The 25737-nt window shown below is 54.3% G+C and overlaps 2 protein-coding genes across 2 annotated transcripts; both read left to right on the forward strand.

The window, feature by feature from the left end:
* Window positions 1-2255: 2255 nt before the first annotated feature.
* SOD2 (superoxide dismutase 2) lies at window positions 2256-15990 on the forward strand. Its single transcript, XM_051854201.2, has 5 exons — window positions 2256-2413; window positions 2906-3108; window positions 7531-7647; window positions 10577-10756; window positions 13178-15990. The coding sequence occupies exons 1-5, from the start codon at window positions 2391-2393 to the stop codon at window positions 13321-13323; spliced, it is 669 nt and encodes a 222-aa protein (XP_051710161.2). The 5' UTR covers window positions 2256-2390; the 3' UTR covers window positions 13324-15990.
* Window positions 15991-17734: 1744 nt separating this feature from the next.
* Window positions 17735-22493, forward strand: LOC138843188 (UL16-binding protein 1-like). Its single transcript, XM_070073313.1, has 4 exons — window positions 17735-18030; window positions 20457-20714; window positions 21104-21379; window positions 22221-22493. Exons 1-4 carry the CDS (start codon window positions 17943-17945, stop codon window positions 22343-22345), a joined length of 747 nt encoding a protein of 248 aa, XP_069929414.1. The 5' UTR covers window positions 17735-17942; the 3' UTR covers window positions 22346-22493.
* Window positions 22494-25737: the final 3244 nt, after the last annotated feature.

The following is a 25737-nucleotide window of genomic DNA, read 5'->3' on the forward strand; positions in this document are numbered from 1 at the left end:
TTTCAGCAGGTTTTTTTTTTTTTTTTTTTTTTTTAAGACTTATTTATTTATTTGAAAGAGTTACACAGAGAGAGAGAGAGAGAGAGAGAGAGAGAGAGAGAGATCTTCCATCTGCTGGTTCACTCCCCAATTGACTGCAACCGCCGGAGCTGTGCCGATCCGAAGCCAGGAGCCAGGAGCTTCTTCAGGGTCTCCCACACGGGTACAGAGGCCCAAGCACTTGGGCCATCTTCTACTGCTTTCCCAGGCCACAGCAGAGAGCTGGACTGGAAGTGGAGCAGTCAGGACTCAAACCGGCACCCACATGGGATGTTGGCACTGCAGGCAGTGGCTTTACCCGCTACACCACAGTGCCAGCCCCGATTTCAGCAGTTTTAAGTGCTACTCTTGGTCCTATAAACAATGCTAGTCATGTAAAGGGCACACTGGAATAGTAATTCTCACTTAGGTTCCTGCTGGGGGTAATATTCACCCCCCCAAAAAAAAAAAAAAACAAATACAAACAAGTGAATGCAGCAAAGGTCATTTCAGTAGCGATCAGACCTCAGGTACAAAGGAAATAATGCCTTAAAGAAGGATATTTAGGGGCCGGCGCTCTGGCGCAGCGGGTTAACGCCCTGGCTTGAAGCGTCAGCATCCCATACGGGTGCCAGTTCTAGTCCCAGCTGCTCCTCTTCTGATCCAGCTCTCTGCTGTGGCCTGGGAAAGTAGTAGAAGATGGCCCAAGTCCTTGGGCCCCTGCACCCACATGGGAGACCCGTGGCTGCTGGCTCCTGGCTTTGGATTGGCACAGCTCCAGCCGTTGTGGCCATCTGGGGAGTGAACCAGTGGATGCAAGACCTCCCTCTATCTGTCTCTACCTCTCTCTGTAACTGTCTTTCAAATAAATAAAATAAATCTTTAAAAAAAAAAAGGCTATGTAAAAGCTTGGTATTTTCCAAATCACTTACTCATTTTTTCCTGTTAACAAAATTCCCAGTTTTCTTTTTTCAGGCTGAAAATATACACAAGTGGATGACTACATTTTCTAGCCTTTTTGGGCTAGGTGTAGGTTTGTGCCTGAATTTTGACCATTGAGCTGTGAGAGGAATTTGTTGAGTAAATCTACCACGAGGATCCTTAGAAGAGACAAGTGGAGCGAACCCTTTGTTCCTCCTCTTCCCTGGAAAGGAGATAAGATGTCTGGTGCCCTAGCAGCTGTCATGAATCATGAGGCAGCTTTGGGGTCAAAGCCTGTCCCTGGTGGCTTCACCCACTGTCACCCCAGCCGTGACTGCGTACCCCCAGTCGTTTTCCCACGAGGGAATAAACCCTTCTGGGTTTAAGACATGTGGCCGGATCTCTGTTGCTGGAATATGAATACTGGAATCACTGGCGTGGGCCTCGGGACGGCCGGGATGTAGCCTTGGGTAGCTTATCCAAGGGAACCCATATTTATGGTGCTGGATGTAGCGTGGGGCTCCCAGGGCTGCCTGCAGAAACCCGAGACAGATCCCAGGCACCGTCATCCACCTGCTGGGGCCATCTGAACTGCGGTTCCTTGGAGGAACCCCGGACAGATCCCGGGCCACCGTCATCCACCTGCTGGGGCCATCTGAATTGAGGTTCCTCCTAGTGGCCCTGAAAAGGAAAAAACCCCAGGGGTGGCCGACGGGAAGGAGTAGGCGTCTGATGCTTGTCCCGGAGTCAGCCATACCAACCCAGGGTACAGCAAAGGCGAACGCACGCGGATCCCCGCTGCGGGCACGGAGGAGGCCTGGAGGACAGCCCAAGGTCAGTTCACTGGCAGCGCAAGGTCACCGGGGCACCGCGTGCAAACAGCTCCGTGCGCTTCCTAACGCGCTCGCTGGGCCAGCAGCCACGGCCCGTCCTCCCCAAGACCAGCCCCGGGTCGCTCAGGAGCGAGGGCCGCTGCTGGCGGGAGCCCAGGTCCCCTGGAGCGGAGGCCGCACGCCCAGCTCAGCGCCGGCCCCCGGAAGCCGAGGTCGAGGCGCGGCTGCCGCGGGCCCGACCACCTCCGCCCGGCGCCGGCTGGGGGCGGAGTCGCGGCGGGCTGCGGGCCGTACCAACGCCGCCGGGGGGGGGAGAAGCGACCGTCCCTTGGCGACGCCCACCGTAGCACCGCCAGAGGTGCCGGGGCTGCCGCGACTTTCACGTTTTCAGGTTCTCTTCCCGCGTGCCCCAGGCCCAGGCCGCGCAGCGCGGGCGGGACGGCCTCTCCCGCTCCGGGTGCCCCCGGCACTCCCCTTCCCTCCCCGGGTGGGCGCGCCGGGGGCGGGCTCGGGGGGCGGGGCCGCGGCTGCCCTTGCGGCGCGGCCGGGGACGCCGCGCGACCGGACGCTGGTTCGCTGAGGAGGCCCGGGAGTGGCGGCCGCAGCGGTGCGGGCACCATGTTGTGCCGGGCGGCATGCAGGTGCGGGGCGGGCGCCGGCGGCGGGGACGCGGTCACGCCCAAGGGCGAAGGGGCGCGCGGGGTCCACAGTGGCCGTGCCGGGCCTGGTGGGCCCGGGGTGGGCACAGGTGTGTCCAGGGCGCGCGGCTGTGGCGCGTTGGTGGCCGCGCCGGGCCTGGCGGGTCCAGGGGGGCCTGGGGGGGGCGGCAGGTGTGTCCAGGGCTCGCGGTGGTGGCCGCGCCGGGCCTGGCGGGTCCAGGGGGGTCTGGGGGGGGGCGGCAGGTGTGTCCAGGGCTCGCGGTGGTGGCCGCCGGGCCTGGAGGGCCCAGGGAGGCCTGGGGGGGGAGCGGCAGGTGTGTCCAGCACTCGCGGTGGTGGCCGTGCCGGGCCTGGCGGGCCCAGGGAGGCCTGGGGGCCGGCAGATGTGTCCGGGGCGCGCAGTGGTGGGCGCTCCAGGCCTGGCGGGCCCGGGTGGGACCCAGCCTGACCGGCCGGGGGCTCCCTGTCGTGCAGCGCGCGCCGGGGGCTGGCGCCGGGCCTGGCGGCCCTGGGCTCCAGGCAGAAGCACAGCCTCCCCGACCTGCCCTACGACTACGGCGCGCTGGAGCCCCACATCAACGCGCAGATCATGGAGCTGCACCACAGCAAGCACCACGCGGCCTACGTGAACAACCTGAACGCCACGGAGGAGAAGTACCGCGAGGCGCTGGCCAGGGGTGGGTGCGAGCCGCCGCGGGGGGCGTGCGGGGCCATACCGGGAAGCTTGGGCCCGTAAAAAATGAAATAATAAGAAACCACGCCTGTGGGTTTTCGTGCCCCGCTTTTGTTACCCACGAGCCTTCCGGGGTCGGAAACTTTTTTCCTGCCAAGGTCCGTTTGGATGCAAAGTGGTCACTCGGGCCCCTGCAGCCACACGGGAGACCCGGATGCAGCCCCTGACCTCAGCCTGGGCCAGGCCTGGTCCTTGTGGCCATCTGGGGAGTGAACCAGCGGATGGAGGATCTCCCTCTCTCCCCCTCTCCCCTCCCCCCCTTCCCCTCTCCCCCCCTCCCCCCCTCCCCCTCTCCCCTCTCCCCCTCCTCCTCCCCCCTCCCCCTCTCCCCCTCCTCCTCCCCCCTCCCCCTCTCCCCCTCTCCCCCTCTTCCCCCTCTCCCCCCCTCCTCCCCCTCCCCCTCCCCCTCTCCACCTCTCCCCCTCTCCCCCTCCCCCCTTCCCCTCTCCCCCTCTCCACCTCTCCCCCTCTCCCCCCCTTCCCCTCTCCCCCCCTCCCCCTCTCCCCCTCTCCCCCCTCTCCCCCTTCTCCCCCCTCTCCCCTTCTCCCCTTCTCTCCCTCCCTTTCTCTCCCTATCTCCCTCTCTCTTCTCTCTCTCTCTCTCTGTAACTCTAGCTTTCAAATAAATAAATGAATTTTTAAAAAATATATAGCTTGCTTTAGATTGAATTTCAAGGCCGGCCTGCTGTGTCTTGGCAGAGCGAGAGACGTTCTCCGTCCCTGTGAGCGCCAAGCCTTGGAGTAGGATGTGAATTAACCATGTTATCTCCAAAAAAATGAGCTTTTGTGTGTTGGCAGCTGTTTGTGTTGTATAAGGGACCGTTGGCCAAATCAGCGAAATCTGTGGGTCACGTGGAGGAGGGCGGAGAGCGCCTGTCCCCTGGGCCCGCACCAGTGCCCTTGCTGCCAGGGTGTGTGTCTGCCGCCGCGGGCAGCCGCACAGCTCTGCCCTTTGTCACGTGCAGCCCAGCTGTGGCGCCGCAGCCCCAGGCAGCGTTCACACTGACTGTGTGACTGGTTGTGGGCATTGCCACCGTCCTGGGAGCCCGGCCCGGGGCTCGGAGACACGGGTGTCTGGCGCTCCCCGTGTGCAGTGGGCCCTGACCCAGCATTGTGAGGGTCATTACCAAAACGTGCCACAGTGCAGATCCTGTTAGACTTGGCGCTTTTCTGGGCTGCTCTTGGGGGGTCAAAGTTCACAGAGAAAACAGCCATTTTGTGGGAAACTGAAACATGTTTCTGTCTAATCTTGTCAAATATAATCTTGTTAAAATATAAAGCAGAGATAACTGCTGGTTTTTTTTTTTTTGTTTGTTTGTTTTTTTAAAGAGCTCAGCTGATAAGGCTGGTAGCCTGTAGACTTCGTGGGTTTGTGCCTTGGGGGAGTGTGTAAATACTATTTTCCATACAGAACAGTATTTTCCTTTTGATCTGTTAGTCAGTGGTTTATACAAGGAAAGTAATTGGCGGTCATGGTTCCAGGCGCCCTGCTTGGTAAGCTACAGAGAATCATCTTTGCTTTTCCTTCAGTGTGCCTTCATGGCGTGTCAGGCCGGGGAAATTTCAGTAATTTTTAGGTAGTGTCATCTTGCTGACTGGGGGCCTCTAGTGGAAAAATGTAGTATTTCAGCCTGATTGTGAGCTAGTGCCTGGCTAAACAAAACAGGAGGGAGTCAGCGCACTCTGGAGGGTTTCCTGGCAGCAGTCCTGTGCCCTGCGTGTGGGAAAAGGCTCGGATTTAGGAAGCAAATGCGGGAAGGATGTGGCCATGAGGAGGCCTGGGAATGGCCCAGCTGTGAAAGTGTTTGCTGACAACTGGGGACTTCTCTCCAGGTGGTTTTTTTTTTTTTTTTTTTAAGATTTATTTATTTGAAAGGCAGAGAGGTGTTTTTTTTGTTTTTGTTTTTTTTTTTGAGAGAGGGAGAGAGAAGGAGACAGATCCTCCATCTGCGGGTTCACTCCCCAAATAGCCACAACAGCTGGAGCTGGGCGGGTCTGAAGCCAGGAGCCAGGCGCTTCTTTCCGGTCTCCCAGGCAGGTGCAGGGGCCCAAGGACTTGAGCCATTCTCTGTTGCTTTCCCAGGCGCATTAGCGGGTTAGAAGTGGGGCAGCGGGACTGGAACTGGCATCCTTATGGGATGCTGGTGCAGGTGCCACAATGCTGCCCCCTTCAGTATTTTTTTTGACAGGCAGAGTTAGACAGTGAGAGAGAGAGAGACAGAAAGGTCTTCCTTCCGTTGGTTCACCCCCCAAAAACTACCGCCGGCGCGCTGTGCTGATCCAAAGCCAGGAGCCAGGTGCTTCTCCTGGTCTCCCATGGGGTGCAGGGCCCAAGCACTTGGGCCATCCTCCACTGCAGTCCCTGGCCACAGCAGAGAGCTGGCCTGGAAGAGGAGCAACCGGGACTAGAACCCAGAGTACTGGCGCCGCAGGCGGAGGATTAGCCTAGTGAGCCACGGAGCCGGCCCCCCTTCAGTATATTTAAACAGCTTAATTTCAGTCCTTTACATGTTTAATGAAAGCCACCGAAAAAAGGATTTGTTATGTTGTAGTACTGTTTGTCAATAAGTACCTGCAGAGCTTTCTGTTATTTAGAGTTGTATTTAAATATAAAAAGTTAAGTTTTTATGTTTGAAAATGCAGGAAAATGAATATTAAAAACAGCATCATAATCGCATCCCATGTAACTGATAAGTTTTTTAAGTCTGGAAGTCTAAGAGAGAGCAGAGACAGGTCATCCGTCTTCTGGTCCACTCCCCAGATGCCTGCAGCAGCTGGTGCGGGCCGGGCTGGGTCTCCCACGTGGGCGGCAGGGACTTGAGTGCTTGAGCCTCCTGGGATGCACACCGGCAGGAAGCTGGGATCGGAAGTGGAGCCAGGACTCGGTGTGGGCTGTGGCGTTCCAGTGGCCTCGGAACTGCTGTGTGAACGCCTGCTCCCGTAAATACTTGTAACCAAGAATATTTGACTTTCTTTGAGTGTATTTGAGGACAAATATTGAACTGAAGCCAAATAAAATGCTGAGTTTCACAAAAGTGCTTTTAAAAGCAGATGTTAAGCCCTCACCCACAATTATAATTTTAAAGTGACTAAATAAACTTTAAATTGTTGAAATTATTTTTTCCCCCTGCCATTTTTTTTTTTTTTTTGAAAGGCAGAGTTACAGGTGGGCAGGGGAGAGAGAAAAATACATGCGCAAGTGAGCTTGATCTTCCGCCTACTGGTTGAATGCACAAATACTTGGGACTGAACCAGGCTGAAGCCCGGAGGAGGCTGGAGTTCCATCCGGGTCTCCTAAGTGGGTGGCAGAGGCCCAAGCAGGGAAGTCAGGACTTGAGGTGGGAAGTGTCCCGCCAGGGAGGGGGTGCTGGTGTTGTGTGCCAATGGGGAGCAGCAGAGTTAGGAAGAAGGGATTGGATTTTGGTTGAGTGTTAACGGTGGGGCTGGCTTTGCTGATGGATGTGTTGGTGGAGTGAGTATGGGGTGTGACGGGAGAGCATCCATAAAGGGGTAAGCTGCCGCCTGTGACTCCGGCATCCCGTGGGGCGCCAGTTCAACCCCAGCTGCTCTGCTTCCCATCCAGCTCCCTGCAAATGCGCCTGAGAAAGCAGCAGATGGCCCAAGTGTGTGGCCCCCTGCACCCGCTGGGGTGATATGGATGGAGCTCCAAGCTCCTGGCTTGTGGCCATATGGGGAGTGATCCAGCAGACAGATTTTTGTCTGTCTCCCTTTCTGTAACACTCTATCCTTATCTCAAATAAATGAGTCTTTTTTTTTTAAAGGAGTATTTTTTTAAAAAAAAAGGTTACAGAGTGTGTCCTGAAGTACAGAGCTGGTGCTTACCAGGGTGGGGGAGCCCCAGGATGGGTAAGTCTGGGTTTGAACATCAGGAGTTCAGTTTTGAGTATGTTGTTTCTTCCGAATGTAACTTTGAAATATTTCCTAAAAGACAGTCTGTCTTATAAATGCTCTGTGTAGTGTGTATGCTGAGCCGTACAGTTTAGCATTCTGTTACTGTATTTTCGTTGGTTGTTGTCTTTGGTGTTTGATTTGCTGGAATCTTCTGTGAGAACTCCGACCTCGTTGGCACTTGGGAGTGAAGTCTCTGCTAACCTAACGCTGCTGGGTCCTTGGGAGTTGTTCAGCATGTGACTGATGGACTCAGATCCACTGGGAGCAGTAACTTGAGCGGGGCTGTGTGTGTGTGTGTGTGTGTGTGTATGTATAGTGACCGAAATTGCTAGATTTTTAGGAACAATAGGGTTATCATAGGTAAGCTAGTCCAATTATCTGATGTTTTAGAATAGTGAATACAGTGGTTGAAAATCTGCGAGGTTTCACACATGTTTGCATGTTCATGTTTCAGGAGACGTCACAGCCCAGGTGGCTCTGCAGCCTGCCCTGAAGTTCAACGGTGGAGGTCACATCAACCACACCATTTTCTGGACAAACCTGAGCCCTAACGGTGGTGGAGAGCCCAAAGGTCGGTATGCACCGGGGCACTCGTGCCTGCCTTGTGTGCGCAGGAGGAGTGCGCGTTGACCGGACTTCTCCCAGGGGAATCGTAGTGGCATGTGTCTCAGCGCAGGGGGTGCAGCAGAGTTATAACTCACAGGGACGGGAGTGGGAATGGAGAGAACGTTCAGGGAGTTAGGTTGTCTGGCTCTGCGTGTGCCCACACGTGTGCTGTCACACACGGTGCCTTTCTGGTCTGAGTGAGACACATGGTAGGGAAAGAGAGAGACGGGTTTCAGAAAAGGTGACCTTGCGTTCACTGAGCCTGGGACTTGGGGTGTGGCACTTGCCCACCGGGACCTTGCCTTCATCTGGGTGATCCGGGAACGACCGTGGGGCTGTTGGGAGAATTAGGTACATTATAACTTTTAAAGGGCTTAGAATGACACTTTTGGTACTATATTTTTACTTTTCCTGACTGGTAAAAGCCAGTTGTTCCAGTTTGCAGATGATTTTTTCCAAAGCTGCAGGTCGGGAGGGGAGGACAGGGTGAGAGGTCTCGCACAGTTGCCGGTGTAGCTGGCGACCCCGACAGCTTAGTTGTCCTCTTTCCCGTGGGAAGAGAAGGCGGGGCGCACGTCTGAGTCTAGGTGTCCTCCCTGGTTTCTGGGCTCCTTGAAGAGCCCTGAATTCTGAGGGTGTGTTTTAAAGATTTAAAAATTGGTTTATTTATTTGAGAGAAGGTTGGTGGGGGGAACCCAAGACACAGAAAGGTTTTCCGTCCGCTGCGTGACTCCCCAGATGGCCGCACCGGCCAGGGCTGGGCCAGTCCAAAGCCAGGAGACTGGAGCTCCATCCTGGTCTCCCACGTGGGTGGCAGGAGCGCGAGTGCCTGGGCCCTCACCTGCTGTCTCCCGGGACACGCGCCAGGAAGCTGGGAGAAGGTGAGGGAAGTGGACCACTCTTTCCCAGGTTGGTCCTCGTCCCCTAGTGTACCGCTGATGAGCTTGTTCAGGTAGCGGCGTGAGATGACGCCCGTGCTTAGCCGGTGGCGTTGGCGCTTCTGCCGTTCTGTATCATCTGTGCCGCTTGATTCCATCACCTGTGCTTATAAAAGGTGATTGCTTTTTTAAGATCTGCTTTTTTAAGTCAGAATTATAGAAAGAGGGAGAGACAGAGACACAGAGAGAGATCTCCCCAAATGGCCACAGCCAGGAGCTTCTTCCAGGTCTCCAACGTGGGTACAGGGATCCAAGCCATTGGGCTGTGCTCTGCTGCTTTCCCAGGCACAGTAACAGAGCTGGGTCAGAAGTGGGGCAGCTAAGGGGCCGGCGCTGTGGCGCAGCAGTTAACACCCTGGCCTGAAGCGCCGGCATCCCATATGGGCGCCGGTTTGAGACCTGGCTGCTCCACTTCCCATCCAGCTCTCTGCTATGGCCTGGGAGAGCAGTGGAGGATGGCCCAAGTCCTTGGGCCCGCACACCCACGGGGGAGACCTGGAAGAAGCTCCTGGCTTTGGATCAGTGCAGCTCTGGCCATTGCAGCCATTTGGGGAATGAACCATCAGATGGAAGACCTTTTTTCTCTCTCTCTCTATCTGTGTAACTCTAACTTGGGAAATAAATAAATCTTTAAAAAAAGAAAAAGTAGGGCAGCTGGGATTTGAACTGGCGCCAGTAGGGGATGCAGGTGCTGCAGACAGTGGCTTACCCTGCTGTGCTACAGCACTGGCCCCAAGGTGATTGCCTTCAACAGGAAATGACTTTGACCCTGTTGACTTGATTGTTAAGTACAATCTAGAATTGTACATTGCTACAGAATGAAAGGACTATAGTTATTTTTTTTTAAAGTTCTATTTTATTTATTTGAAAGAGTTACAGAGAGAGGTAGAGACAGAGAGAGAGGTCCTCCATCCTCTGGCTCACTTCCCAGATGGCCACAGTGGCCAGAGCTGCACCAATCCAAAGCCAGGAGCCAGAAGCTTCTTCCAGGTCTCCCATGCGGGTGCAGGAGCCCAAGGACTTGGGCCATCTTCCATTGCTATCGTAGGCCATAGCAGAGAGCTGGATGGGAAGTGGAGTAGCCAGGTCTCAAACCGGCGCCCATATGGTATGCCAACACTTTAGGCCAGGGTGTTAACCCTCTGCGCCACAGTGCCGGACCCATGAAAACCACGCTTTTTAAAACGATATAATCGGGCCGGTGCCGCGGCTCACTAGGCTAATCCTCCACCTTGCGGCGCCGGCACACCGGGTTCTAGTCCCGGTTGGGGTGCCGGATTCTGTCCCGGTTGCCCCTCTTCCAGGCCAGCTCTCTGCTGTGGCCCGGGAGTGCAGTGGAGGATGGCCCAAGTGCTTGGGCCCTGCACCCCATGGGAGACCAGGAGAAGCACCTGGCTCCTGCCATCGGATCAGCGCGGTGCGCCGGCCGCGGCAGCCTTTGGAGGGTGAACCAACGGCAAAAGAAAGACCTTTCTCTCTGTCTCTCTCTCTCACTATCCACTCTGCCTGTCAAAAAAAAAAAAAAAAAAAAAAAACAAAAAAAAACAACAAACAAACAAAAAACAAAAAAACACGATATAATCAAGGTTGGAAAATGTAGCTGCCTTGGAGAAGAACCTGATAATAACTGTGATTTTTTTTTTTTTTAAATTCCCAAGCAAGGATGTAGAGTCGTTAGGGCAGAAGTCAAAGTAATAACAAGTAAGCAAATGGAAAATATTTGCTTTCTGACGAAAATCACACGGGGGAAGAAATCCTGAGCCGCTTCCCTGAGATGCCGTGTGGCCGCAGGTTGTGAAGATGCGGCTGCTGGCCCGGGCGGCTCGCACGCTCGGTTCTGCTGCAGCTCCCCGAGGTGTTGCCGCGTGAAGAGTGTCTTAGTCCAGGTAGCATGAAGTGTGGTTTAGTGACTGAAGTCTGCTCATTTTGCGGTGCTTCTTGGAATTTTCTTAACAGGGGAGTTACTGGAAGCCATCAAACGTGACTTTGGGTCCTTTGACAAGTTCAAGGAGAAGCTGACGGCTGTGTCTGTTGGTGTCCAGGGTTCAGGATGGGGTTGGCTCGGCTTCAATAAGGAGCAGGGACACTTGCAGATTGCTGCGTGTGCGAATCAGGATCCGCTGCAAGGAACAACAGGTGAGATTCACAAGTGACACACTTCATCTGGGGACACGGCTCTCTGTGACGCTCTTAGCTAGGAACAGTGCTGTGTTTGGACATGTTAACCTCAGCAAGTCTTCACAGAGACCTGGGTAAGTAAAAACACTGTAGGTCCTGGATTTTTTACTTATTTTTTTACAGCAGATAGTACTTTCATATACACACACACGTGAAACTATTTGGTCATAAAAGCTTCATTCTAGGGCCCGGCGCTGTGGCACAGTGCGTTAAAGCCCTGGCCTGAAGTGCTGGCATCCCATATGGGCGCCGCTTTGTGTCCCAGCTGCTCCTCTTCTGATCCAGCTCTCTGCTGTGGCCTTCACAGATTCTCATGGCATCTCACTTGCCCAAAAGAGCCATTCAGATTCTGGAAAAATCTGAGTTGTGCCCAGGAAGTGAGTGGCGTCAGCAGTTGTCACATGGCGGGCCACCAACGGTCACCCAGCAGGACGGCTGCCCACACCCTCCGCTGATCTTTCCCGAAGAGCTTCCAGATGAGTCGGGAGCCAACAGCCCACAGCCGGAGCCAAACCCCTTCACATACTGGGTCCTAGTCCCAGCTACCCGCAAGCACTCAGCAAAGGGGGTGCAGTCTGAGGCCAGGCTCAGCTTTGTGCTGGCTCCTGCTGCTCCTCTAATCACAGCTGTAACTGTTACTACCTACAGCTGCCTAAGCTGATACTAATTCTCTGTAGAATGAAGCTTTTTTTTTTCTTTTTTGGGAAGTATTTTATTTATTTGAAAGAGTTACAGAGAGAGGTCCTCCATTTTCTGCTGGTTCACTCCCCAAATGACCACAATGGCCAGAGCTGAGCTGATCCGAAGCCAGGAGTTTCTTCTGGGTCTCCCACGGGGGCGCAGGGGCCCAAGCACTTGGGCCACCTTCCACTGCTTTCCCAGGCCACAGCAGAGAGCTGGATGGAAGAGGAGCAACCAGGACACGAGCTGGCACTCATCTCGGATGCCAGTGCTGCAGGCAGAGGCTTAGCCCACTACGCCACAGAGCCCGCCTATGTGGACCTTTTTTAGATAGAATGAAGTTCTTCTTCTTCTTCTTCTTCTTTTTTTTTTTTTTTGACAGGCGGAGTGGACAGTGAGAGAGAGAGAGACAGAGAGAAAGGTCTTCCTTTGCCGTTGGTCCACGCTCCAATGGCCGGTGCGGCCGGCGCGCTGATCCAATGGCAGGAGCCAGGTGCTTCTCCTGGTCTCCCATGGGGTGCAGGGCCCAAGCACTTGGGCCATCCTCCAGTGCACTCCCGGGCCACAGCAGAGAGCTGGCCTGGAAGAGGGGCAACCGGGGCAGAATCCGGTGCCCCAACCAGGACTAGAACCCGGTGTGCCGGCGCCGCTAGGTGGAGGATTAGCTTACTGAGCCGTGGTGCCGGCCAAATGAAGTTCTTCATTTACACTATTTGATTTCTGATTCTTTTCGGTTTTCCCTGTTAACTTAATCTGTTAGTATGTCATAACTGCTGTGTTGCCCTGAGACTAAGATTCGCCTTTGGGAGCAGAGTGGGTTTCTTGTAAACCCTACAAGTGGGAACGACTGCTCGGAGGGCCTCGGCTGCCCCACAGCGCACCCCTCACGTGGCTCCGGAGACCCCTGGGGGAGGCTGGCAGTCGGCCCTGGGATGGCTGCATTGGCATTTGGTTTTGCAAATCTGTGTTCATCATGTTTCCTTCCGAAGAGTAAAGTTTAAAATCTTCTACATCGGGTACCTACAAGGAGGTACCTTTCTCTGAAGGGAGGAGAGAACCTCCACTTTGACTATGACCTTGTCTAAACAAGATAAGAGTCGGAGAACTCAAAAGGCTTCCATAGCCTTGGAATCTCATGACTGGAGCATAGGGAGATTACTGATGCCATAAACAGGAGTGTCAATTGATAAAGTCAACAACAGGAGTCACTGTGCACTTATTCCTCATGTAGGATCTCTGTCCTTAATATGCTGTACATTGAGATTTAATGCTATAACGAGTACTCAAACAGTATATTTCACTTTGTGTTTCTATGGGGGTGCAAACTGTTGAAATCTTTACTTAATGTATGCTAAACTGATCTTCTGTAGATAAAGAGAATCGAAAATGAATCTTGATGTGAATGGAAGGGGAGAGGGAGTGGGAAAGGGGAGGGTTGCGGATGGGAGGGATGGTATGGGGGGAAGCCATTGTAATCCATAAGCCGTACTTTGGAAATTTATATTCATTAAATAAAAGTTAAAAAAAAATCTTCTACATCGGAGTAGTCATTCTTAGGCAGATTTCCTGTTGTGTAAGAAACAGAAGTGGATATGATTGTTTCGGAGAATAACTTTGTGTGAATAGGATGATATATGTTAACTAGAGAAGATGCAGTGTGTCGGAGTGAAATTTATGGCTTTGTTTTCTTTCTGATAGGCCTTATTCCACTGCTGGGGATTGATGTGTGGGAACACGCTTACTACCTGCAATACAAAAACGTCAGACCTGATTATCTGAAAGCTATCTGGAACGTGATCAACTGGGAGAACGTCACTGAGAGATACTTGGCCTGCAGAAAGTGAAGCGCTGTCCTGCTGTCGCGTGTCGTGCTCTCTGGCTGTTGCGTAGCAGTGTGCAGTGTTTAGACTGCTCAGTTGTAGCGTGCGTTATTCATGTCTACTCACGTTTGATAAACAATGTAAGCTAATGAGTGATTTCTTATTTTAGAATTTTGTTACTGAGCAATTGTTTGAAAATAGCAGATACTTGTGTGATTTAGTCTTGATTGAATGTTTTCTTCAGAGCGCTGAATTGCGAGGTAGGTTATCATTGTCATCATAAAGCCATCAGGAAGGCCCCAGGCCCGTCCTTTCCAGGCCTGGCAGGAAGCCTTTCTAATCCTGTTCTGTTGCAGTTCTAGAAAATCCGGTCTTCTGCCCCAGCTGTTTAACAGTAAAATAGAAAACAGAGTGTGTTCTTCTTTGGTTGGAAGTCTTTGTTGCGGTAGATCTCCTGTGCGGAGGCACTGACAGTGGACTCCACCCAGGGGTCGTCACAGGGTCCTTGCTCACCGTTTGATCACTTGAAACGTAGAGCTTGATTGCTGCGTGAGAACTGCTTTGTTCCGTGGATGATTGTGCGTCTGAATTGTTCTGTCCTCAAATGTAGAAACGTCGATTACACAAAAGCCGTCAGATGGACAGATTAGGGCCTAGGTGGTAAAATCGGTGGTGGGGTCAGGCCACAGGTGGTTCTGGCTGGGCCTGGACCAGAAGCGAGTGCAGTTCTGAGATCAGTCGCTTGCCTCCCTCAGAAATAGTCATTTTTCAAAGACATGTTTTTTGTGGGATCTGTCGTTTTTGGTGTATTTCATTTTCTTCTAAGGCTGCAGCCCGGCAGAAGCTCTGCATTGTTTCTGTGGGCGAGGGGAAGCTGCCCGCCGTCCGCAGGGCGGTGAGAGCCGCATCAGTCCCGCTGTGCCGGTCTCCTGGAGCGGGCTTCTCTCTGCGTTTGGCTTCACGTCATCCACTTTCCCGGTGGCTTCTCCTCTTCGCGGTTGTTCCTAAAGGCCCTGTGATATTCTATCAGCTGACTGTTTCCTGGTTTATCTTACAGTTCTGTTGCTCAATATTTCATTTTTTCCTGGTAGTTATTACCAGTAATGCTGTGTTGGGCAGCTCTGCACATGGGTTTTAACTACTGTTAGAATGTTTTTTTTAACACTGGGTTTTTCTTAAGACTATTTAGTTATGTTTTCCCAAGTTTATTTTTTACCCCAACTTTATTTTTCTATTTTTTTCCCATTGGAAAAATGGAGTAACTTAGCAGTTTCAATATTGAAGACTGAAGTTTAATGACAACAACAAAAACTACTTTTCTTTTATAATTCAATTAGAAAAGTAGACGCTCAGAGTTGTCAGCGGTGCTGGTGCGGTCGTTGCTAACTCGGAGTGTGTGTGTGTGTGTGCGCGCGCGCGCGCGCGCGTGTGTGTGTGCATACTTGTAGATAGGAAGGACTTTGGAGCCCACGGTTGCCATTCTTTGTGGACCAAAGAGAAATGAGTTTCCTGGGGTACCCAGTGACCGTCGTGTGAGTGCCGCGTGCTGTTAGAACCCTGGTAGAGAACTCTGTCTAAACAGACCTTTTGAGCACAAGTCACCTGCTGCAGCGTGGTTTATAATAAATTGACAAAGATACACTTGTACAGTAAATGCTCTTTCATTGATTTCCAAACAATTCAATGTTGAAATTTCTATGGGGCTCTATTTTTGCTCTGGCTTTCTGATGACAATGAGAATGAGGAAACTGTCCTACACTAAGTTTGTGTCTCCTGCCCACTGGATGGATTGTTAAGAGACCAGGAGAACTTGCAGAGGCAAGGTTGTCGTCACCAGTGGGATCGTGCCTCTCGGGCTGTGAGAGAACAGGTCCTGTCCGTCTGCACCGGCAGTGCTGTTCCAGCCCCGGCAGGCAGCTTCGGGCGCAGCCCAGGCGTGACCAGAGCCACCGGGAAGCCGGGAGTGACACGGGCACTGTGCCTGGAAGCAGCATCTGTTGCCGCTTGATTGTTGTGTGATAATTAGACTTGGCGTTGACCCACCACCACTTTATTGTATACCTCAGATTCGTAGTCTTAGATTAGGATTTTTATCTAGCACTTTTTAAAATAGGATAACTATTAAATTGGGTTGGCAATGGGACTCAGCGGGTTAAACCTTCACTTGGGCTGTTCACGTCCCACACCGGAGCCGCCGCTCTGCTTCTGGACCGGCCGTCTGCTGGTGCACCCGCGAGGCTGTGGCACATTGCCCACGTACTGAGTCCCTGCCACCCATATGGGAAGCCGGCTATTGCAAGCAGATAGAAGATCCCTCTCTCTCTGTCTTTCTCTCTGTCTCTCTCTCTCTCCCCCCTTCTCTCTGTCACTCTGCCTTTTAAATAAATAGTAAATAAATATTTAAGAAACATAAATTTAAGATTAATGTGCATTGTGAGTCATATATAAAACTTAGGTTATAAATATAAATTTTATTTCCTCGTTGTTAGGTAAGTGTTTTGTTAGTTTCTCATTTCCTAGTGATGCCAGCAGGCTAATATCCTGTCTTCTGAGGTCTATATCAAACCTAGAATATCCTGAAAATAGTATAAGGTCCTGGATAGTTTTCATTTATTCATTAAAGAAACATTTATTTTCCTATCGTGTGAAGTTTTTTTGACTGTTAATAAAAGAATTTGTCAGCCATCAAAAGTCCGCATTATGCACGTGTATCAAAAATTAATAATCCCATAATGCACTATCATTTTTACTGCTTTTCTGTGGGAAAGAAATGATAAATACATTGTTGAACTTTCACTCTGAAAATCTGGAAGGCCTGTGAACTGTGTCTCGCTGTCTCTGTGGTAACATCGTGGTAGCATAAAACCAGCCCTGCACCGTGACACAGCCTTCTCCAGTGGCCGCTGGCTGGTGGTCCTGCAACTCAGCTCTGACATTATCCACCTGGAGTGGGAGTCGGGTCCCGTGGATTGAGGGCTTAGTCCTACAAAACTGCCTCCGAGTCAGGTGCCCGGGGCAGCCCCTGTGATGGCTTGTACTCAGACACCGGCTCTAACCCGGTGTTTCCACGACCCCCACCTTGGGTGTCATTGAATTTTTAGGGCGACACTTAGTTTACCCATTATTGTAAAGGATGTTAAAAGGATGCAGATGAACCGTCACATGGCGGGGTGCCCACGGCAGGTGTGTGGAAGGGGCGCGCAGCTTCCGTGCCCGGCCATGCACCACCCTGCATCAGGCTCCAGGTGCTGCTATCCAGAATCCCATCTCAGCCTCTCCCGTTTCGGTTTTTACAGAGGCCCTGTTCCTATGCATGATTGACTGCATCATTGACCACTGGGGATTATCTCAGCCTTGGGCTCCTCCTCCCTGGACTTGGGGCTGGAGCTCACAGGTCCTGTCTTGGTCTTTCTGGGACCGGCCCTATCCTTTGAAGCCTTCTAGGAGCCACCAACTGATCTCGTTGGCAAACAGGAAATCCGGATTCCAGGGCTTTAGCCAGAAAAGCCGGTAACAGCAAGTGGCTCCTTGTTATTGTGAGTCACGGAATCACAGTGTGTCGTGTAGTTACATACTCAGTTCTAAGGTTCTAATATCTTGACATTAACCAAACAATATTGCCTGAGCTCGTGTCCACTGCTGCCCACGGTGCAGTTTTGGTTCTGTCCTTGTGTACCCCATGAGGTCCCAGGACACATTTGTGTGCCTTTGGTACTGTGCACCCACAACTCAGGGCTGGCCCAGGCTTAAGCAGGAGCATGGAACTTCATCAGGTCTCCCACGTGGGTGCAGGGGCCCAAGCACTTGGGCCATCTTCCACTGACTTCCAGGCCATAGCAGGGAGCTGCATCAGAAGCAGAGCAACTGGGACTCCAACCATTACTCCTAATGGGATGCTGGCATCACATGTGGTGTCAACCCGCTGTGCCACAATGCCAGCCCTTAACTTTATTCATTCATTTATTTTTTAAAAAGATTCATTTACGGCCGGTGCCGCGGCTCACTAGGCTAATAAAGCTGCCTTTCCTTCTGTAGGCAGAGAAAGACACACACACACACACACAAAGACACACACACACACAGGGAGGGAGGGAGGGAGAGTACTGCCACGTGCAGTGTTCGGAGCTTGCAGGTGCTGGACGCTGACTGGCTCTTGGATGGGACAGAAGCGTCCCAAGGGAAAACCCCACCCGCTGCTCCCTTTTAACACCAGGGCCCTTTTAGCACCAGCGCTCAGGGTGGACAGGGCAGGTCAAGTTCACCCTCTAAAGGATTTGGGGGCGGGGGCGAGCTTCTCACAAGCTGCCCCTCTGAAAACTGAAAAAAGAAAAAACTGCTTAAAAAACGCGAGCTAAAAAACCAGAAAAAGAGAAACACACATTTAAATAAAGCAGCAAACTTCAGTCGGGAGAAAATCTTTCCAAAAATAGCGCTAGGAATAAACCTTGAGGAAGACGGGGTCATCCCCCTGCAGACTAGCCTTGGTCCCAACCGCAAAGCCCGCCTGAAACTTGCTGGACAGAAACAGGAATTCCGCCTCAGAGCTGCTCACGACTGCCCACATCCCATCACCTGTGCTCCCGCGACCACGTTTCCTGTCCTTAAACACGCAGTGGGCTCAGAACTGACTCACCCACTCCAGAATGGAGCTGCTGGCCGGGCACCGCTTCTCTTCTCTGCTGCTTCTGCTCCTGCGTCTGCGGGCAGCCGGGCTCGGGGCACTGCTGGCCGGTGAGTGCTTTCAGGGCAGGGGCGCAGGGCCTGGGAGAGAGGGTGGGGACCTCCTCGCGGGCCTGCGCTTCCCTGCGGAGGCTTCTCCCAGAAGTCACAGGAGGACGATGGGAGGGGGCGGTGGAAACTGCTGGAGCCCCAGCCCCATCCTGGGGACAGTGGGCGCTGAGCCAGGGGCACGCGGATGAGTGCGGACCCTGCATGGAGGCGACCGCAGCCACCCCCCGACCCCGCCTGCAACCACACACTCCCCCTCCAACCCACCAGCGTCCACTTGCTGCCACACCACTCACAGCCTCATCCGGACACTGCCCTCTTGAGTCGCTGAGTCCCTGTGAGCCTCTGAGCCAGTCTCAGCACGGGACCACGAACGCCGGGCTTCCAGTCCAATCCGTGCCTTTCTCATCGGGCGGGTCCTGACTTCTCCCCTACCCGATGGCAATGGCGATGGCGCCTCTCCCCTGCCTGAGGCCACCCCAGGCAGGATCCCCACCTGGGATCCACTTCTCCCTTTCCATCCCTCTGGTCTCTCCTGGCCCTGCTCTGTCCTCTGCATCCTGCACTTCCTCCTGGGGCACTTGGGTGGGGCCAACCTCCAACTCCACAGAAATGTAAGAAAGGCCCCGTGCCCAGATCAGTCTTGACAGATCCTTCACCCCACCTGGATGCTCCACTCCGTCCCCTTTGCATCGCCTGGCCCTGATGTCCCTCCACTCCCGCCCTGCCGCTGGGCCTCCAAAGGAGGCCCAGCCCAGGACCCTAAGTCGAAGCGGTGGGGACACCATCCCCCCACCCCCAACCAGTGTTCAGGCACCTTCTCCTGCACTTCCCCTGGAGGCTGGGAGGCAGCACTATAGAACATGAACCTATTTTACACAGGAGCTGGCCAACTGTTGTGTAAAGAGCGACTGTACTGGCTCGGAGTCATTTGTGTTTCCCTAGCTGCTCAACTTTTTGGTTGTGGCAGTGACACCACCAGCCAGTGACAACTTGCAAAGGAGCTAGGGCCCAGATCTGAGCACTGCCGCGTTTGCCCACCCCAGGTTTGTGGCATCGACAGTGCCCCGGCTGCTGGAGCCCCAGCCCACAGGGTGTCCTGCTCCAGCGGAGTCTCGGGTGCCTGGGTGAGAGCAGCAGCAGATTCTGTCCTGCGGCGGCTTCTGGTGGCCGCAGGGAGAGCAGTGGGGTCCTGTGGCTGCAGCGTTACTGCTACTCCTGTGCTGTCCCGCGGGGTCCTGGGTCCACGTGGGGAGACTCCCTGCAGCCGCAGGAGTGAGCTCACCTCGGGGTGAGTGGTGCTGCCTCGCGCTGGGGTCTGGGGACAGGCTCCCTGTTCCTGCAGCCCACCAGGAGTTCCTCACAGGCGAGGGGCACACGTCATCCAGCTCAGGAAACGGAAGTTCTGGGCTTGAGTTCTGCATTTTACCCAGGACCGGCGTCCATGGGATGCGCGTGGAGATCTGAGGTTCCTGGTGGTGGATGCTGGCGCCCTCGTGTGCTCATTCCCCGAGTTACCCAGGCTTTTCTACAACCAGAGTCCTACCTTAAGCCCTGTTGCTGTCTCTCACTGTACACCCGTGACTGCCTTGACCTTTCCCGAGAAAGAGTTTCCTCTCCTCTCACTGGGCCCCGCTCAGCGCTGCTGTTTTCAGTCCTCAGCTGGACAGGTGATCTGGCCTCAGGTGCAGGTAGGGGAGGCTGTCATCGTCCAGCCATTTTGCTCACTGGTTCTGCCAGCTTCTTCCTGGTGTGTGGCATCAGCCCTGGTTGTTCCACATAGGAGCATGTGTGTGTGCACTCAGGTGACAGGTGCACGCCTGTGTGTCCATCTGTCTGTTCACACTCGTCCCTGTAGGACCTCCCAGCTGACTGATCTGCCCTGATCGCCCACTGCCTGCCACACTCTGGAAACCTTGTTTCTCAGTCCCGCCCTCCTATGCACACCTGTCTCTGTCTTCGTCTTGCCTCTTGGAGTCAGTTCTGCCAGAAGCACCCAGAAGACAGTGAGTGCCCAGGGACCACACACACCAGGCTTCCCCTGCTGCTGCCCGGGCCAGCATCGTCTGCGCCAGCTTTCTGGAATGTCCACGTGGTTGCAGTTTCTTATCACGTGGTGTCGGAGTTTCTATTAGATGCGTGTGCGCTTAGGTACTGTGTGTGCTTCCACATGCTCCTGTCACCGGCTCCCTGTGAGTCTCGGGGGCCATGCCGAGGACCCCGTGTACTTGGTCAGAGAACCTGAATGAATTACACGGAGCACAGGAGGCAGGAAGTCAGGAGCCAGTGTGGAGCTGCCAAGGCGGGAAGTGACTTCCTGCGTCCCAGCCCCGCCCTTCAGCTGGGCTCCTTAGTCTCGGAGCTGGGGAAGAGGTGGAGTGTGAGTCCTTCTCTCATCCCCACGCCTCACTTGTGTTTCCCTTCCACAGACGGTCACTCCCTCTGCTACAACATAACTGTCAATCCCAAGGCCGGACCTGGACAGCAACGGTGTGACGTTCAAGGTCACGTGGATGACAGGAGGATTCTGCACTGTGACTGCAGCTTCACTCAGATCAGCTTTTTTGACCCCCTTGGGAGGGACGTGGATGCCATTGAGAACTGGGCAGAGCAGACAGAAGTGCTGCGAGACGTGGTGGACGCCCTCAACCAGCAAGTGGCCGAAATGCAGCATTCCACAAGCAAGGGTGAGCCTGCAAGACCCTGGGCAGAGGGCAGGTTTGTGAACCAGGACTCAGGATTGCCACGTGCAGAACTGGACACTGCCCTTCCTTTGGAGGCCCAGCGGCAGGGCGGGAGTGGAGGGACATCAGGGCCAGGCGATGCAAAGGGGACGGAGTGGAGCATCCAGGTGGGGTGAAGGATCTGTCAAGACTGATCTGGGCACGGGGCCTTTCTTAGGTTTCTGTGGAGTTGCAAGTTGGCCCCACCCAAGTGCCCCAGGAGGAAGTGCAGGATGCAGAGGACAGAGCAGGGCCAGGAGAGACCAGAGGGATGGAAAGGGAGAAGTGGATCCCAGGTGGGGCAGAGGATCTGTCACGGCTGATCTCTGCCGATGTCTTTCCAATGGGGGCAGATCCCCCGAGCCTGCAGGGCAGGATGTGCTGTCGGCGTGGAGCCAGCGGCGGCACGCACGGGTCCTGGCAGTTCAACTTCGATGGACAGATCGGCCTCCTCTTTGCCCCGGACACCAGAAAGTGGACAGAGGTTCATCCTGGGGCCAGCTGGATGAAGACGACCTGGGAGAATGACAGGCAGCTGACTGAGTTCTTGAGGAGGGTGTCCATGGGAGACTGCACAAGGTGGCTGGGGGACTTCTCGTTGTCCTGGGAGGAGATGCCGGAGGCTACAGGTAACTAGGGATAGGGCTGGCGGGCAGGGGTGCTCTCTGGAGAAGAGATGACGCCACAGTGGTGTGTGCAGCACAGTGTGGGTGCTGTGTGCATGTGAGTGTGCTGTACCCGGGTGAGTGTGCATGCGAGGGTATGGGCGCGTGTGCATGTAAGAGTGTGGATGCTGGCGCGTGTGGTGTGAAGTGTGGGTGTGTATGAATTAGAGCGTGTTTAACAGTGTTTGTGTGCTGTGTGAGCCTGTGAGTGTCCTGTGCTGTGTGTGTGTGACAGGGTGTGTGTGCTGTGTGTGTGTGCATGAGGGACTGTGTGACTGAGAAAGCGATCCAGTGTGGTGTGTCCTCCCTCCGACAACAGTGGCATCCACCTCTGTGCCTCCCTCACACCTCTCCTCCTCCTCCTGCTCATCTCTTCCTCACGGCGTGGATTTCAGTCCCCTCACCCTCCCTCCTGCTGGCCTCCACCCTCTGGCCATCACTGTTTCTAGACCTTCTCCCTCGCCATCCCCTCTTCCTAGAATCCCGGTTCTCCCGTTTCCTCTGCTCTCTCTCTGGCGTCCTTCAGAACCACCTCCAGGTCCAGCTCCTGCCTCCCTTCCTGGCTGCCACCCCAGCCTCTCCCGTCGCGGCCCCCCAGGAGGGACAGTTGCATGGTCACCCCGACTTCCTCTCTGGCAGATCTTTCCCATCCTCCCTCCCTGCTACCCCAGGTCTGGTCCCAGCAGCCGCTCAGTACGGGAGCCAGCTGTGTGCACGGCTGCCTTTCCCAGGAGCAGGAGCTGGAAGGCCTGTCCTGGGGTTTGGGGTCTGGACGGGGGCCTCCAGTCTTCTGCTTCCATTTCAGCGTGGCCACCCACAACCTCAGGAGCAGTCCCATCCAAGGCCACGGCCACCATGCCCCTGCCCTGGACCTTTCTCCTGCTCCTCACCGGCTCAGTCCTCCTTGTCGTGCAAGGGGAGCCATTCTGAGTGACAGGTACGGAGGGCAGTACTGGGAAGGAAGCAGAGGGCCGATGGGTGCAGGTGGGACGATGGCAGAGGGAATTCCCCGAGTCCACCCCTGTGCCCTGGACTGCACTGTCTCCTTGTGGAAATGAGACAGGAAAATCAGTCCTCACGTCCCTCGTTAGCATTAACTGGGACCAGCTCAGCCCCGAGTTCTAAGAAATTCTCACTGCCATGATGCAGCCTGGTGGAGGGAGAGGGAGAGGGAGGGGCCCTTTCCTCCACCAGGTTTCAGCAGCTGGTTCATGGCCTGTTGGTTGAAGAAGGCTTAGCCAGCTCAGGATTGTGTAGCCCAGATTCAGGGCCCAGTCACGGGAGACTGGGGCACAGGAACACAGGCACAGGGTCTGTGGGCAGCAAGCTGCATGGACGCTCCACTTGAGGAGTCGTTGTCAGAGATTCCATCCTCCAAGCAAAGAGGAGGCTGAGCCCATCCCAGGATGAGGGGTGGGAAGGCCTTCTGCGACCCAACTCCTATTGCGGAGGGCAGGGCGTTCCTGTTACCCGTGAATGTGTCCAAGGTCTTGATCCCCTGCAGGAAGAGAACTGTGGGATGCACCAAGGTTGAAGTGAACAAGCAAGGTTTGTTGTAAGCAAAGTCCACTCTCAGGATCAGCAGAGTGGGCGGGCAGGGGAACAGCATCTCCTCCAGGATCTGAGGAAGATTACTTCCTTATTGCATCTGATGGGGAGGGGGGGAGTGGAGAATTCCTGAGACAGGAGGATGACTCTAGGAGTAGCCGGGGCTGTCCTGGAGCAGGGCATCGCCTGTCTTTTCTCTAACCATCACCTGTCTTTTCTTTAATCCTAACCCGAACCCAAACCCTAGCCCTAGCCCTAACCCTAACCCTAACCTGAACCCTAGCCCTAGCCCAGACCCTAACCATAACCCTAACCCTAACCTTAGACCTAGCCCTAACCCTAACCCTAACACTAACCCCTAACCCTAACCCTAGCCCTAGCCCTAACCTTAAACCTAACCCTAGCCCTAACCTTAACCTTAACCCTAACCCTAACCCTAACCCCTAACCCTAGCCCGAGCCCTAACCCTAACCGTAGCCCTAGCCCTAGCCCTAGCCCTAACCCTAACCCTAGCCCTAACCTTAACCCTAACCCTAACCCTAGCCCTAGCCCTAACCTTAACCCTAACCCTAACCCTAACCCTAACCCTAGCCCTAGCCCTAGCCCTAACCGTAGCCCTAGCCCTAACCCAACCCTAGCCCTAACCGTAACCCTAACCCTAACCCTAGCCCTTGCCCTAACCCTAACACTAACCCTAACCCTGACCCTAACCCTAGCCCTAACCCTAACCCTATCTGTGACGCTGGAATTGCAACCACAGTGACCACACGGCTGACAGATGCTGCCTATCTGGGACATTCTCCACTGGGTGCCTTGGAGTTGTTGGGCTCTGGAAAGTGCTTGCAGCCGTCTGGGACCTCTGGGCTCCGCTCACGTGGAGCTGTGTGCACTGACGGCTCCCCTACCCAGGGGATCTGGGTCCTTCCTTCTACTGGGAAACAGGACGAGCCTCCGTCTCCTGTGACCTCGTCAGGCTGAGGAAGATGTGGGCACTGCCTAGCCCAGGAGCCCAGATTCCGTGCTGAGTGGCCGAGTGGTCCTTATCTGGAAGCATTCTCTTAAGGGAACAAGGGAAGTCCTGGGAGACTTGGTCTAATAGTCCCTTTTTATTTAGCTTTTTTAAATTGACACCTGGAAGAGACCAGTTAACACCTAAATTCTAAAGAGAAACACGGAATATAAGAAGCAGAGTGACTGCGAGCAGCTGAGCCAGTGAGAGTTTGGATCCAGCCTGCAAGACACTGCCTGTGCCCTCCTTCTCGTGTTAGATTCCTATTCCATTTTGTTTTTATGTGACTTGATTACGTATATGACCATGTCATGAGCTGTATTCCCCTCCCGATGTTGCAGTTTTTGCCTTTATAAGCCATGCTGCTTTGGGCTTTGGGGTCAAGAGTTCTTTGGGGCATGAGCCCCCTCTTGGCCGCTGGCACTAAAGGACCCTAAAACTTCTCAGTGTGTGGTGCTCCTCTCGGCACTCGCTCAGGCACGACAATGCAGGCATCAAACTGTTCGACTTGATAGGAGATTTGTTTCATAAAATGCTGTATGCTTTATTTATGTACTAGTGTCTCTGAGCACGTGCTCCTCGCCATGGAGACAGCAGTGGGCAGCAGAGGGGAAGGGAAGCCCCAGCAAAGGGGGGAAGGGGAGCCCGAGCTGTGCCGCACCCCGCACCCTGGAGTGGGGTTTTAACAAGGCCAGGAACCCAGGACACCTGCCTGCCGGCCTCGCTGCAGCCCGCCCACCTGTCCTTCCTCTGTCTGTTCTCCTTCCCTCCTCCTCCTTCTCCCCACCTCCCTCTGCCTTTCCTTCTGTAGGCAGAGCAAGACACACACACACACACACACACACAGAGCAAGCGCGCTGTCACCTGCAGTGTTCCAGACCGTGCAGGTGCTGGACTCTGCCTGCTCATGGATGGGACAGAAGCTTCCCAATGAGCGACTCCACCCACTGCTTCCTGTGCGGTCTCAGCACCCTTTTAACACCAGGCCCTTAGCATCCAGCACTCATGGTGGACAAGGCAGGACAGGATGTGCTGTAGCGGCCATTTGTGGGGTGAACCAATGGAAGGAAGACCTTTCTCTCTTTCTCTCACTGTCTAACTCTGCCTGTCAAAAAAAAAAAAAGATTTATTTATTTATTTGAAAGGCAGAGGCAGAGGGAGAGAGGGAGAGAGGGAGAGAGGGAGAGGGGGAGAGGGGGAGGGAGAGAGAGAGAGGGGGAGAGAGAGAGAGAGAGAGAGGTCTTTTATCCTCTAGTTCACTCCCCAGATGGCCGCAACGGCTGGAGCTGCACTGATCCAAAGCCAGGAGCCAGAAGCTTTCTCTGGGTCTCCCACGTGGGTGCAGGGGCCCAAGGACTTGTGCCATCTTGTACTGCTTTCCCAGGCCACAGCAGAGAGCTGGATGGGAAGTGGAGCAGCTGGGACTCAAATGGGCGCCCAAATGGGATGCTGGCACTGCAGGATTTATCTCTTATGTCACAGTGCCAGGGACCCCAATTTTTTATTTTATTTTTTTGACAGGCAGAGTGGACAGTGAGAGAGAGAGAGACAGAGAGAAAGGTCTTCCTTTTTGCCATTGGTTCACCCTCCAATGGCCGCTGCAGCCAGCGTACCACGCTGATCCGAAGCCAGGAGCCAGGTGCTTCCCCTGGTCTCCCATGCGGGTGCAGGGCCCAAGTACTTGAGCCATCCTCCACTGCACTCCCTGGCCACAGCAGAGACCTGGCCTGGAAGAGGAGCAACCGGGACAGAATCCGGTGCCCCA

Source organism: Oryctolagus cuniculus, chromosome 5 (assembly GCF_964237555.1).
Source record: "Oryctolagus cuniculus chromosome 5, mOryCun1.1, whole genome shotgun sequence".
In the NCBI taxonomy this organism is placed as follows: Eukaryota; Metazoa; Chordata; class Mammalia; order Lagomorpha; family Leporidae; genus Oryctolagus; species Oryctolagus cuniculus.

What these genes read in the sequence shown, in the direction of transcription:
- SOD2 (XM_051854201.2), top strand. Translation starts at nt 2,391, where the DNA reads ATGTTGTGCCGGGCGGCATGCAG. An exon ending in TTGTGCCGGGCGGCATGCAG is followed by an intron (nt 2,414 to 2,905) that starts GTGCGGGGCGGG and finishes CCTGTCGTGCAG; the next exon opens with CGCGCGCCGGGGGCTGGCGC. An exon ending in CGGTGGTGGAGAGCCCAAAG is followed by an intron (nt 7,648 to 10,576) that starts GTCGGTATGCAC and finishes TTTTCTTAACAG; the next exon opens with GGGAGTTACTGGAAGCCATC.
- LOC138843188 (XM_070073313.1), top strand. Translation starts at nt 17,943, where the DNA reads ATGGAGCTGCTGGCCGGGCACCGCTTCTCTTCTCTGCTGCTTCTGCTC. An exon ending in GCTCGGGGCACTGCTGGCCG is followed by an intron (nt 18,031 to 20,456) that starts GTGAGTGCTTTC and finishes TCCCTTCCACAG; the next exon opens with ACGGTCACTCCCTCTGCTAC. An exon ending in GCAGCATTCCACAAGCAAGG is followed by an intron (nt 20,715 to 21,103) that starts GTGAGCCTGCAA and finishes CAATGGGGGCAG; the next exon opens with ATCCCCCGAGCCTGCAGGGC.